The sequence below is a fragment of the Sander vitreus genome, chromosome 22 (assembly GCF_031162955.1).
Source record: "Sander vitreus isolate 19-12246 chromosome 22, sanVit1, whole genome shotgun sequence".
NCBI lineage: Eukaryota > Metazoa > Chordata > Actinopteri > Perciformes > Percidae > Sander > Sander vitreus.
In genome coordinates, this window is record NC_135876.1 from 1,466,206 (window position 1) to 1,480,748 (window position 14,543).

General features: G+C 41.1%; 1 protein-coding gene across 1 annotated transcript in view; it reads left to right on the forward strand.

Moving 5' to 3' along the window:
• Nucleotides 1–14,543, forward strand: part of sspo (SCO-spondin) — a 101,063-nt gene that overhangs the window by 15,178 nt on the left and 71,342 nt on the right. The window contains exons 13-25 of the mRNA XM_078281153.1: nt 2–137; nt 797–969; nt 1,098–1,316; nt 2,537–2,702; nt 2,844–3,096; nt 5,604–5,814; nt 9,712–9,806; nt 9,891–10,147; nt 10,231–10,365; nt 11,587–11,789; nt 11,912–12,039; nt 13,118–13,227; nt 13,383–13,532. Of these exons, the coding sequence (XP_078137279.1) occupies nt 2–137; nt 797–969; nt 1,098–1,316; nt 2,537–2,702; nt 2,844–3,096; nt 5,604–5,814; nt 9,712–9,806; nt 9,891–10,147; nt 10,231–10,365; nt 11,587–11,789; nt 11,912–12,039; nt 13,118–13,227; nt 13,383–13,532 (2,236 nt within the window). The remainder of the gene's footprint in view (nt 1; nt 138–796; nt 970–1,097; nt 1,317–2,536; nt 2,703–2,843; nt 3,097–5,603; nt 5,815–9,711; nt 9,807–9,890; nt 10,148–10,230; nt 10,366–11,586; nt 11,790–11,911; nt 12,040–13,117; nt 13,228–13,382; nt 13,533–14,543) is intronic.

Here is a 14,543-nt window from a genome sequence, read left to right on the forward strand (position 1 = left end):
GGACTTTGTTGATAGGAAGCTAGTGGTAAGTGTACGCTGTGGAAAGTGTGCAGCCGGAGGAGGAGGAGGCGGCCTGGGTTATCTAAGGGAGGTGTCAGTAACAGCACTCCGCACCACAGTCACCATCACAGACATTGGTGAGTTAGTTATACGCCGCTATACCTGACTACTTATGCCTGTCAGCACTTTAGAGTTACATGATCATTTTACACTTTGACATTGGGGACAGTAAACTTTAGTAAACTAAACATTAAAGCCCCTGTGTGTAGAACTGTGATAGCATTACTGTCTGTTCATAGAGAAATTAAATAATTTCGGTGAAGAGTCTCCATGTTGTTCTCAGCCGATTCATTTTTAGTAACTGGATCAGATCTGTGGGTGGGAGAAGGTGTTGTCAAATTTGAAGCTTCACAAACAATTATTTTTTGTTTTTTGAATAATGGCTCAAATAACTTATGTCTAGTGACAAACTCACAGAAACTCAACTCTGTAGGTCCCCTCAGTTCTATGGAGCCTTTATACAGTCTTCCTGTTAAATATTTTGATTTTAAATCACATGACTTTACTGTTTTGGTTTCACTCTTACTGTATGCTCTCTTTTTAAATTGTTCTTAGGGTAAACGTACAGAAGTCAGAAACCTTTTCAAATTCCACACACGCTTTAACTTCTTCTGAAAAAAACATTTAATTTGATAAATAAAAGCTACTGGCAAGGACTTTTAAAATTAGCCTTTTAATTCTTTTTGAATGTGTTTACTGCCTTCTGATTACTTACAGTTGGTATTGTTGCTTCCAGGTACAGTGACATTGAATGGCCTGAGCAAGCCGTTGCCCGTGGTGACTGGGGACCTGGTTGTGCGTAGGGTCTCCTCTTCATTTCTCCTCATCCAGACTTTTGGAGCCCAGCTGCTCTGGTACCTAGATGGACCTTTGGCCCTCATCACCCTGCAACCTGGCTTCGCAGATAAGGTGACCCTCACACCTTATATGGTTCTTTCACTTATTGAGTCCCAAAGTGGTTCTTTTTAACTAGAGAACTTGCACTTGTGCCATTGAGTTATTTCTTTCAGCTAAGAGTTTGAAATGCTGTATTTAAGGTGCGCGGACTGTGTGGAACGCTCAACTGGAACCAGCATGATGACTTTACCACCCCTGAAGGCGACGTGGAGAACAGTGTGTCATTGTTTACAAGCAAATTCACAACAGAGCACTGTACTCTACCTTATGGAGCTCCACCTGACCCCTGCACCACATACACCCAGAGGAAACAGTACGCAGAGACAGTGTGCTCCGTCATACAAAGCCACGTCTTTCAGGTATACTTTGCACGGAGTGTGTTGATCTCTCCAAAGCTTTTGACACTGTAGATCATTGCCTGCTCTTGCAGTGGTTGCATAATTTTGGCTTTGCTATTCATGCGTGTAAATGGTTTAAAAACTACCTATCAGAGAGACAACAATCTGATAAACTGGGAAGCTACAATTCAGAGTTTTTATCAGTAACAAAAGGTGTTCCACAGGGCTCAATTTTAGGTCCAGTTCTTTTCACCATGTATATCAATAATACAATCTCATCTTTGGTAAACTGTCATGCCCATCTGTATGCGGATGACACAGTGCTGTATTATGTTGCTGATTCTGTTCATCTAGCAATTGAAAACATACAGCGTTCCTTTAATATTCTGCAAGAGGCTCTTAAAGAACTAAGACTTGTACTAAACGCTGATAAAAGAAAGTTTATGCTTTCTTCCAGATCCAGAGCTATAGATTATTCTAACCTTAATATTTCCACTATGAATGGACCTCCGATTGAGAGAGTCACAGAATATAAATATCTTGGCATCTGGATTGACAAAAAGCTCTCCTTCAAATTTCACATTGATGTCTTGAACTGTGGTGCATCATCTTCAACTCTTAAATCTTTGGACTCAGTCTATCACTCTGCCTTGAGAATCATAACTGGTCATGCCTTTGGTACACATCATTGTATTTCATATTGTATTGGGTGGTCTTCTCTCCAAGAAAGATGTGAAATTCACTGGTATCTATTTACCTATGAGGCTCTTATTGGAAAACTGACATCTTACAGAACTTATCAGACTCGCTCTGCTGACAGGCTTCTACTTCATATTCCACAAGCTCACTCTGAACTTGGAAAAACTGCTTTTAGTTTAAGTGTACCCAACGCCTTTTGGACAATTTAGAAATCTGGTTTTAAACCTGCAAACTTCTACTTGTTACTGCTTTAAATAATTGTATTTTCTTTTGCATCCCTATTATCCTAATTTATTTATCAAATCATTTTCCAATTCCGAATGTTTTATTGTCTTTCTATATTTCTTATGATTGTTGTTCTGTTTTTGTCTTTGTAATCTGACTCGATGACATTGAAAATGAGGGTCGCCCCTCAATGATCTCTCTAGGATAAATAAAGGTTGAATTAATTATTGAATGTTAAACTATTTTAGGAGTGAGTTCATCTTAGTCTGTCTCCCTCTCCCTTATTCACACATGCACCTCCCCCTCTGATTTTGTAGATGTGTCATGACGTGGTGGAGAGGGAGCCCTATTTCCGTCTCTGTGTGTGGGAGGTTTGTGGCTGTGTTCCACAGAGGACCAGTCACTGCACCATCCTCACTGCCTACGCCCGACATTGTGCACAGGAGGGCGTTGTCGTCAACTGGCGCAATCACACCTTCTGTCGTAAGTTTGGAGGCCATTAGTTAAGTGGTTACAGGTTACAATGGTAATACTGTATGGAGTTTGTCCACACAAAAAAATCGCAAACTGTACCAAGCAATTTTACCTTTTTTCAAAATCTTTCCTCCTCTCTTGTCGTCCCAGCGGTCCAGTGTTCGGGGGGTCAGGTGTACCAGGAATGTGGTCATGCCTGTGGGGTCTCCTGTTCAGACCACTTGAGCTGCGATGCTGGTGGTGGTGGAACGGGTCTTAGGATGTGTGTTCCAGGTTGCCAGTGCCAACCAGGACTAGTGCAGGACCACCAGGGCCAGTGTGTGCCCATCACTATGTGCCCCTGTGTACAAGGAGACAAGACGTACCAGGCTGGAGCTGTTATTCAAAACAACTGTAACACCTGGTATGTAGAAGGGAACAGCTTGTGGCTGAGGTTTCACAAATGTGTTCAAATCAGGCGCTTCCTAGCTAAAATACTCAATTTCTTACTAGGGTGGGAATCATAGGGTGGATCCAGACTTTGGACTTAAACATCTTTTATTTTCCTCAACTGATGTCCGCCATCCTGTTGAAAACCTCTTTCTCTTTGGCCAGTTAACTTCTGTTCATGTTTCCCTCATTTATCTGTTAAAACACCACCTCTAGGGGCCATGAAGAAGCGACACTGGGAGCAGGGAATCTATTTAGCATGCCTTATTTTATTTATTTAAATATCAATATTTGGCCCCAGCGTATCGATCCTCATATTGCACAAAGGACAATGATATATTGCCATATTGATTTTTTGTCCCACCCCTACTTCTTACTCGTCTTAGTCTTAGACACTGCATGTCTTAGGTTTGAAACATTTGTTGAATCCGGTTTTGAATCAAAAAATAAAAGGCAACAGAAAAAACTAAACCAAACCACAATTTCAAGTTTTCTAGTTGCTACTTAGATCCGCTTATTTCACAGAACCTTCTTTGACTCGTAATGGCAGAATTTCGGTTAGGTTAAATATTAACATCACTGCACAGATGTAGTACTCTTGCAACTAAAGGAAGCAGACATACTAAACTTGTAGAAAGTAAACATCATGGTAGCGGTTAACTTAGGGCAAGCTCTTACTGAAATCAACTGCAAAGATGATATTTTTACAGCACGTCATAAAAACTTTCATGTCTATCTACGTGTTGCTTTTATCTTGAGGTAACTGTGATAAAGAATCAGAGGGTGTAAGCATGTTTCCCCTATTGTCAGTAGAGCACAGCTACAATATAATAATTGCACAGTTTAATGAGCATGGTTCTGGTACTTTTGAATGAGCTTTGATCCCATGGGGAGACTAAATCTACTCAGATCAAGTGCTGTAAAGTCTTAAGTCAATGAAATAAACTGTTTTATAGAAGGTCCAGTTAGTCTGCTAAGTATTAACAAATCTGTCACTGTTTGACTTTGAGGACAATGTGGAAGGTTAGTTGTCACTGTCTGTTTGTGTACTATTGTTTTATAATAACCCTAACCCAAAGGTACATGGTACATAGCTTTTTTATTATGAATTTTTGAATTTCATTCCATTGCCCTGTTAGGATGTATTTTGGTATTTTGGTGTTTTTTGGTGATGGCGCAGTAGATATAACACATTCCTTTGGTGTGGGAGACCTGGGTTCGATTCCCACTGTGATACATCAACCAATGTGTACCTGAGCAAGACACTTAACCCCTAGATGCTCCAGAGGCATGCGACCTCTGACATATATAGCAATTGTAAGTCGCTTTGGATAAAAGCGTCAGCTAAATGACATGTAATGTAATGTAAAATCGAATGCTATAATCACATAAAACGTCTACACTTAGTAGCTTTAAGCGTATACCCTATTTAAAGAATTGCCTGCCTTGCACTGAGTGTGAATGTGTGTTTGAATGACTTAAACGGCAAACTGTATAGGTATATGAGAGCATGATATCCCTCAGTGAGTCCCTATAGTGCAAGAACTCTGATGAAACCTCTCTGCTCATGCTCCCTGATACAGGATAGGTTGACGTCATTGCATCTCTGCATTTCACTAACCACATTGATCATCACTCTATTGGTTTGAGTCATCTCTTAATAACTTACTAACAAAGTAGTAGTGCTAGAAAGTTACTTATTAATTTTTTCTCTTTGCATTACTCATTTTCACTGTGTTGAAACTGCTGTGTTGAAACTGCTGAGATTGGCCCCTGCACTGTCCCTGATTCATTGCTATGAGGAAAACTTCAATGACAAGCCTTGGCTGTTAACTCCAGTGAAATGGTTTTCATCACACCTCATAGCACATTTTGTTGCTGTCTTATGTCATTTTACATGAGATAAGATAAACCTTTATTGATCACCAGTGGAGAAATTCGGTTGTTGCAGCAGTACAACAGAAATGAATACAGATAAGTATAGAAAGTAACAGAAATAAATAAAAGAGGCGCATAAACTACTATAAAATAGAAGGAAAATAGAGACTATATAAGAGTATTTGGAGACAAAATGACTTGATAAAGTGAGTGGTGCTGATGAAGTGACACTGTTGTGATGAATAGCAGCAGAGTCAACAAGTCTATGCAAGTGTACACCAGACATACAGATAAGTATTGGTACTCAGTGAATATATATAGTGCAAGAGCCAATGTACATCCAAATACAGTTACATCTGCGTTTTAGAATTTAATAAGTGTAAAGTGAAACTTGAATGATCCCAAGTTAACTCTTCTTAAGGCAGCAGAGATTCAGTATCATATTATATATATATATTATCCACTACTGTTTAAATACAAACATGATTTTTGCTAAAACAGTCATTAAGGTTTAATAGCCTTTCATGCCCACCTGACATACAATTAATTTCTTTCAGTCAATGACAGCTCTTATTCTGCTCTCTTTCTCCTCTCCCTTCACAGTGTGTGTGAGCAAGGGCAGTTTAACTGCACTGAGGAGCACTGTGAGGAGGTGAACCAGTGTCCAGGCTCTCTGGTCTACTCTCCACGCTCCTGCCTCCTCACCTGCTCCAGCCTGGACCCTCCTGGCCAACAGTCGGAGTCCAGTGTTCCCCTGCCAAGCTGCAGAGAGCCCCTGTCTGGCTGTGTCTGTCCCCGAGGAACTGTGCTACTAGTGAGTGAAAACTTAAATTTTGGTCTCTAATCGGATATGGGATGAATGATATGTTTTTGTGAAAGATAGAAGACATTTTGACTTGCCATAGTAGGCAAAGCACAGGTGTAGTTAATACATTTAACAAGGCTCTGTTCAATTGCAGTTTTCGAGTAAACCATACAGTGAGCTAGCATACGCACAATACCAGGAGCCAGCAACTGGTAAAGCTAAACCTAAATATCTTTAATGAAAAAGTTCCTAGTTATTTGATCAAACCTGCATGTATTCTTTCATTTAGCCACGTGTGGTAGCAGAGAAGCTGAAAACACAAAATTGACATATTATCACTAGACAGATAAAGCCATTAAAGTCGTAAACAAACAGTTGCTCACACATTCAACAGACATTCGCGTTACATTGGGGCCCCATTTCAGTGTGAAAACTCAGAGTTAGTTGATGCAAACTCTGGGTTTGCGGTTTCACAAAGCCAGTTCAGCTTAACTCTGAGTCAGTTACTATGGCAACATACTCTGATCCTAACCTGCTCGCTAGCAGTTTTTTTTTTCCCAACTAACCCAGACTTTCTTTCCCCCTTATAACCCAATGTGTTATAGTCTATATAGTCTATAGTCTACCTCCTTGTGTTAAAAAAAAATGTATGACTTTTTTTATGAAGTCTTTTTATGAATATATAGGCTATCCTACAAGTACAAATGCAGTACTTAATATTTGTCATGTTGTTGAAACAAGTAATCATCCACCTCACCCACCTTTAACTGATGTTCTAGCAGTTGTATTTCTTTTTCATCTGCAGCAAGATCACCTTTTAAAAAAAATATTTTTCTCCAAGTACACCTTGTACAGCTGTTTCACAGAGAACTATATGAACACAACATTACAAAGAATTTCACAGTGCCAGGCCTTTTTAATTTTATTGTAAGTCATGGGCCAATGCTAAACATCTTAGAGAGCCAAGTTGGGCTGTGGAATTGGATGGCCCCTCTTCCTCATAATCCCCAGCATTGCTTTGTGTAAAGAAATAAGGTTTAAGTTTTATCAAGGTACACCATCAGTTAGACTGTTAGATGTAAGGTGTAAACCTCAATAGGCCACTCTGTGTCTTCCATTGTGGCAGCTGACAATGTGTCATCATCATCCTCCTGTAAGGAAAATGTAAAACATCTTGTTTTCTCTTCTCTAATCCATTATGAACTATCTGTGGAGTATTAAGAATACTTACAGTTGCATGGTCTGTTAGCAGGCTCCACCAGACAGATTAAACTAGGCCTATCTGTAACTGGCAGAAAATGAATGATAAGTGCCCAACATAATTCAAATTAAGTTTTTACAACAATGCAGGCCACATCACAATTTCCCAAATAAATAACTCAATTGAGTCACCTTAAAGGAACACGGCGACTTTTTGGGACTTTAGCTTACTCACCGTATCCCCCAGAGTTAGATAAGTCCATACATACCCTTCTCATCTCCGTGCTTAGAACAGATCCTGGAGGTAACCGGCTCCATCTAGTCTACTTCTCCCAATAAGTGACAAAATAACGCCAACATGTTCCTATTTACATGTTGTGATTTGACCTTGTTATTTTTTACACGCTGTGACTATTCACAGCGTGTAAAAATAACAAGGTCACATGACACACAGCCATCTTCTAACCATACTGGGAACTATATTCTCAGAGGGCGAAGCACTGCAACTTCTGCTACTTGGGTGGAGTGATTTGCTCACAGCACCTGAGAAGCCCCGTGGTGAGGAGCAGAGAGTAACAACGGGGCTTTTCAGGTGTTGCGCTAATCACTCCGCCCAAGTAGCAGTGCTTCGCCTTCTGAGAATATAGTTGTATACGGTTAGAAGATGGCTGTGTCTCAGTTTTGGTCTCCACAACTCCCAAGGGGAAAAATATCTAGCTAGCTCTTCAACGCAAGCTACGAAATGCTCCGCTATGTTCACCCTCTAACTTTACCTTAGCTAGCTAGTTGCTAACTTTGTCTGTTTGATGTTTGGGCGTCAACGTTAGACAGGTTGACAGTTGATTTATTTGAACGTTTTCGCTGCAAACAGCTACCTGCTTCGGCTGGAAATGAAACAAGGTTGATAGAGCAGTGGGACTGAACAAAAACACTAAATTCGTGGGTGTAAAACAAAATAATAATGTTAGCCTAAGCTAAAAGACTAGACGCTAATGTAAACTGACTACTGTCTTATCACAGTGTGATTTATGATGTTAGTGGTGATAATTTCTCTGCAGGGTTTTGGTTTGTCTATAACAATACAAGTGACACCTTCCATCAGTGACATTTAATCCACTGTTATAATAATAAAAGAGCAGGTTTACGCTATAACGTAGTGTTTGAAAGGTTATATTTTGAGTAATAGGAGGTAATAACTGAGAGGTATATTTGGATGTGTTGTTTTTTTGATGAAGCTTGGCTGGCAATTTCTTCCCACTAGCTTGTGCTATAAAAAGGTTTAACATGGTCCAGAACTATCATTCTACTGAATGCACAGGATTCTTTTGCGTTAAATAGAAGAAAATACTTTTGTACCTTCAGTTTAAATTTTTCTGGTCCATTTAGCTTTGTTAATTATGACATGTGTCATTACATCATAAGCTTAAATGTACTGTTTTTTAGGGGGCGTTTCACGCTGCTGGAGGAGTATTACTAACCTGACTCCGCCAGATGGATTGCTTCGCATTTGCTCGGCACTTTTGGGAAGGGGTGAAAATACTTAGGTAGTAGTTAGCTGATTGGATAAACCATCTGTCTATCACTAACCTGACTCCGCCAGATAGCTCGTGAGATCAGGACGGTCTCACGAGGCTAATTTTCTTCACGACTAGCGGAGCCAGTTGATATATCAAACTCTTGCCTAAACCAGTCAGGAGAAAAGCAAAAACATCTTTTCCTCCGAGAAAAGCCTCCAGTGCCATTTCTTGCTCTTCTTTCAATGAAGGAATACTTTCTAATTCTGATAAAATGTGCGCGATGGCTACGCTCATCTCATACGTGGAAGCCGCCATGTTGTTTAGACTGAACAGTCGCTTCTCGTTGCGTCACACCTAAACTAGAGATGGTCCGATACCATTTTTTGCTTCCCGATACCGATTCTGATACCTAAACTTGCGTGTCGGCCGATACCGAGTACCGATCCAATACCAGTGTGTCATATCAAAATATTTGATTATGTTTTAACAACTGTATACTACTATCCCTGTATGGATGTGATATGATTTATATCTTTGTTGTTGGTCTGGCTCAGGTTAAATTCTTTGTGAAACATGAACAAACACAAACAATGAACGCCACAGAACTTTCTGTTATTCTGCAGTTTGACAGTCAGTTATAACGGAAAAAGAACATAAATAAACTACTTTAACATAGATATTCTTTAGGGCTTTATTATGTGGTATTCGATCGGTGCATAAACTCCAGTACTTTCCGATACCAGCGTTTTAGGTAGTATCGGTATCGGAACATCTCTAACCTAAACCCGCCTCAAAACCAACGCTGATTGGTCGGTCGTTTGGCGAACGGCTCCAAATTTTCTCTGTCTCAAGATGCCAGACTGATCTGCGAGTGGAAAACTGGAGCTCGCGAGATCAAGACGGTCTCACAAGGCTAGAGTATTACAGCCAAACGGACACATGTCTAGGGGAATGAATTTTGTCTCATGCAAACCCTCAAGATTACACAAGAAATGAGTTGGAACTACAGTATGCCTGAATGCCAGCTCATTTATCGCACCATTGCTGTTGAACACCCTGGATAAGACATTATATAGGGTTGATTTGTGTCTGATTAATTAGTGAACACAGATGATAGACCCCTAATGTGATGACCTCTTATGGCTGTGTTTTTACTAATGCACATCATGTCTTCCCCGGTTTACCTCAGGGGGATCAATGTGTTCTGCCAGATGAGTGCCCATGTCACCATAATGGTCAACTTTATTACAGCAATGACACCATCACCAAAGACTGTAACACATGGTAATGTATGCAGTTATCTCATTGCACCACACCCCTTTAACATTTAATTACAGTATCTTAACTATACTTCATTCATTCCTGCAGTGTTTGTAAGGAGCGCCGCTGGCACTGCAGCAAGTCCGCCTGTGCCGGTGTGTGCGTGGCAACAGGTGACCCGCACTATGTGACATTCGACGGCCGCTGTTACTCTTTCTTGGGCGACTGTCAATACGTGCTGGCAAGGGAGAGCAGTGGTTTGTTCAGTGTAATTGCAGAGAATGTGCCATGCGGGAGCACTGGCGTCACCTGTACAAAGTCGGTCACCCTCAGCCTGGGAAATACCGTCATACATCTGCTGAGAGGTAGGAGGGATGGTGTGATAGGGGAAGCAGAGGATGATGGTAGGAAGTAATAGGAGGTAAGCTGTATTGTCTCTCTCCTTCAGGTAAAGCTGTGACAGTAAATGGGATGCCAGTTAGTCTGCCAAAGTCTTACAATGGCAGTGGTCTGACTTTGGAAAGAGTCGGCCTGTTTGTCTCCCTTTCCTCCCAACTGGGGGTCACTCTGCTATGGGATGGAGGTAAGATACACACACATCAACTTCTACAACCTTAAATAATCTCTCACTAAACCCTTTCATGCTCAGTGTCATGTGTCTTTCTAGTCATTTGTTTGTGGATGTTGTTTTTATGCCTCCGTGCCATGGCCGGAAGCATTATGCCTTCGGTCTGCTCGTCCGTCCGAATGTCCGTCCCATTTTTGCGAATGCGATATCTCAAGGCCTTGAGGGAGTTTTTTTCTTTTCAAATTTGGCACAAACATCCACCTGTACTGTAAGGATGAACTGATTAGATTTTGGTGGTCAAAGGTCAAAGTTCAAGGTCACTATAACATTACAAAACATGTGAATGGCCATAACTCAAGAATTTATGACAACATTTTACACAAATGCCTAAAATGATGAAGTGATGACAGTTTATATCCAAAAGGTCAAAGGTCAACTTCACTGTGATATCACAATGTTCTGCAAAAACACTTTTCTAGTCATTATTCAACGCCATAACTCAGGAATAGAAGGGGAGATTGACCTTGATCATATTTCACATTTGGTCGGATACTGAATTAGTGACACTAATCTTGAGGGCCCACATTGAAAAGATGGCAGCTCTTCTGTGCTGCCAGGTTGAAGATGTGTGTGAAGCATCCACATTTTAGAATTTGTAGCATTGTCTACTGTCATGCCTACAACGTTGTGTTTCATCCTGTTCCTCTGGTAGTTCACCAGCAGCTCATTGGGTCTGCTGATATTGAGCTTCAGGTGATTGTCGTCGCACAACGTGACGAAGCTCACTATCAGTCCTCTGTACTCGTCTGCAAAAAATTAAGACAGCATGTTTCTCACTGGAAATTATTCACTGGAATGGTATAAGTTAAATATATTGAAAACTTACATTTCGCCCAAAAATACCTTTTTATCAAATTCCTTCACTACATATTAAAGTCTTCACTACATATTGTATTCATATCACATGGATGTAAACTGCAACTTGATTGGTTGGTGGCGGAGGCATACAACTGTGAGGCAGTCATTTTATTTTTTTTACTTATTCATTAATCCTTATATGGCTTTCTTATTATTGCCAAAATATTAATTTTGTATAGATAAGCCATTTTTATTGTAGAAATGTATTTTAGAGGCAAATAGTTGTCCAAGCATTTGTCTGAGGCTTTAAGGTTATTTAACTTGACTTATTTAACAAATCAGTGGTAATGTTGTTGGCATTCCACATGTTGTCTTCAGCTATGCGTGTATATGTGCGTCTGGAAGCCCACCTGCGGGGTCGGGTCGGGGGCCTGTGCGGTAACTTTGATGGGGACACAGAGAATGACTTTACTACACGGCAGGGTATTGTGGAGTCTACAGCAGAGCTGTTTGGTAACTCCTGGAAGGTCAGCCCCTCCTGCCCTGACGTGACAGACCAGGACCTCCAAGACCCTTGTGCTGTGAGTTCAATACAGGCACATTGTTGCAAACTCAGTTTTGATGATGAACTATCTTTTGCTCCCTCTTTCTCATACACACACAAGCCAAAGAAAACTAACTTCTCTCTCCTTGTGTTGTTCAGCTGAACCCCCACAGGGTGACCTGGGCCAGAAAAAGGTGTGCCGTACTGACTCAGGAGCTCTTTTCTCAGTGCCACCCTGAAGTGCCTTTCCAGCAGTATTATGACTGGTGTGTCTTTGACGCTTGTGGGTGAGTGACAGCGCTAATCTACACCGTACTTCAGTTTCTCGAAATTATCTTTTGAAAATATGTAATCTACTGTGTACAGTATCTGTGCTCTATGCATGATGCTTCAGTGGAAAGAAATGGCTTTCTTTCATGTGTGTGTGTCGGATAAACAGACACACCGACCGACAGCACAAAGCAAAGGTCTCCTCTGGGTGACTCGTGCGTCAGTATAAGACCCTGCACACTGTTATTTGCTGGGGGATACACGCCCACTTGGGGCCCGTAGGCTCTCTGCTGACGCCTATAAACGTCCCACGTACAACAAAATAATAAGAAAAGAGCAAATACTGGCAGAGGGCAGGGTCTCTCCAGATACAGACACCTTTAAACACTTCTAGTACGTCATAAGTGATGATTGAGAGGGATTATTGTTGTACGGGTCTATACATTGTTTTTTAGCAAGATCCTACAAATTATTACATTACATTACATGTCATTTAACTGACGCTTTTATCCAAAGCGACTTGCAATTAAGTGATTTCAACCCTGAAGGTGCAAACTCCAGACAACAAGTAGTAAGTGCAAGTACATTAGCTTTAAATAAGCCAAACTACAAAGAGCCATATGAAAGTGCAGCTTCAAGAATATATATATATATATATGTATATATTTTCATGTTTATCCGAGGTGTAGTCGGAAGAGATGTGTACCTTTTTAAAATTCTAAAAAACATGTTGAATTAATTTTTTTTCTAATGTTTTAAAACATACTTTGTTAAGTTTCAAAATGGGATGCCTCTTCTTCTGTTTATTGATATATTGGTAACATTTGTGGTTCATTTCTGCCACCAACTGGGAATATGCATAACTGTCCTTCAATCAGCAGAAATGTGTTTTTCTCCATCTTCTCGTGCATGAGCATGCATGTGCTTCTTCATATGAGCTTCTTCATAAGCGTGCTTGTACACAAACAGTTATATATTTGAGCATCAAAACATTGCTACTAGTGGTAAAAAGTGTACAGGGTTATCTTGAATAGAAAGTATGTAATGTTCATATTTTATCATCAAACATCATTCATTTGTGTGTGTGTGTTTTAGCTGTGACTCAGGTGGGGACTGTGAGTGTCTCTGTACAGCCATTGCTGCCTATGCTGAAGAGTGTAACCGCAGAGGGGTTTACATCCGCTGGAGGTCCCAAGAGCTCTGTCGTATGTCAAAGACTCGCAATGCCCACACATGCCCACACTCACACAGTCAATCTTCAGCACGTGCACCTTTACTCCTGTTTTTCTGTAACCTTTGTTTTCTAACCCGGTCTTGCTGTATTTTTTATTTTATAGTCTGTTTCCTTTATTCACTGCAGCTCTGCAATGTGAGAATGGGATGGTGTATGATCCCTGTGGTCCGGCTTGCTCTCCATCATGTCCCAGTGTTCAGCAGAGTCCACACACTCAGTGTGGCGCTCTGTCCTGTGTGGAGGGCTGCTTCTGCCCTGCTAGCACGGTCCGACACGGTAAGCCAGATTTACCAAACTAATCATCAACCACAGAGGGTGATATACACTTTGGAGTAGCATTTGTATATACTGTACTTACCTTATAAGTACATATTTGTGTTACTTACGGATCGTCAGATTCGCTTCTAATGCTCCGTTGCTGTCGGAAATTCCACCGGATGTCACTCCTTTCGGCTGGATGTCCGTTACCTTCCGCTTTCTTTTTGTTGGAATTTAAAATTACTATGGTTAACTGCTCCTCAGATCTCTGCAGGGTAAATCCAGACAGCTAGCTAGACTATCTGTCCAATCTGAGTTTTCTGTTGCACGACTAAAACTACTTTTGAACGTACACATGTTCCACCAAAACAAGTTCCATCCCGAGGCTATTTTGCAGAGGCACCGTGGCTCCGTCCGGCGCCCAAGATGATTGTGATTTGTAGTAGGGCTGTCAGCATTAATGCGATGCGATTAAGGGCCGAGCATAACGCATTCATTTTTTTTAATCGCATTAATCGCATGCCGGCATTTATTAATTTATTTTACACTTCACTCGGCTTTGCGTGGTGCCTAACAGGCTACTATTTTGACCCTTTGCAGCACCGTTACTTCTCATCAAGCTGCGATACTTCCTCCTGCTGCAGGCTGCAGGCATGATGGGGAAAGACAGCAGCAACACAGTTCTGAATGGAGCTTTTTATTTTCCAAAACTCCCGGACGGCTCGTAGACAAGTCAAAGCCACATGCACGTTGTGTAAAGCCGAGTTAAAATATCACTGAAGCACGTCAAGCTGGAGCTACCAGCTACAGAGCTAAGCATAGAAGTACAGTTAACGTGATGCTACCCGCTAGCATGCTACCCACTCAGGTAAAGCAGTATTTTGGAGAGTGCTACTTGCCAACCTGCGGATGAAACCAAATCCCAAAAAATGACTACAGCTCTTGCGAAACGGTTGGCAACTAACTGCAGACCTGTCAGCATCGTAGAGGACTCAGGTCTTAAAGACGTACTACGGTTGACCTGTCTCG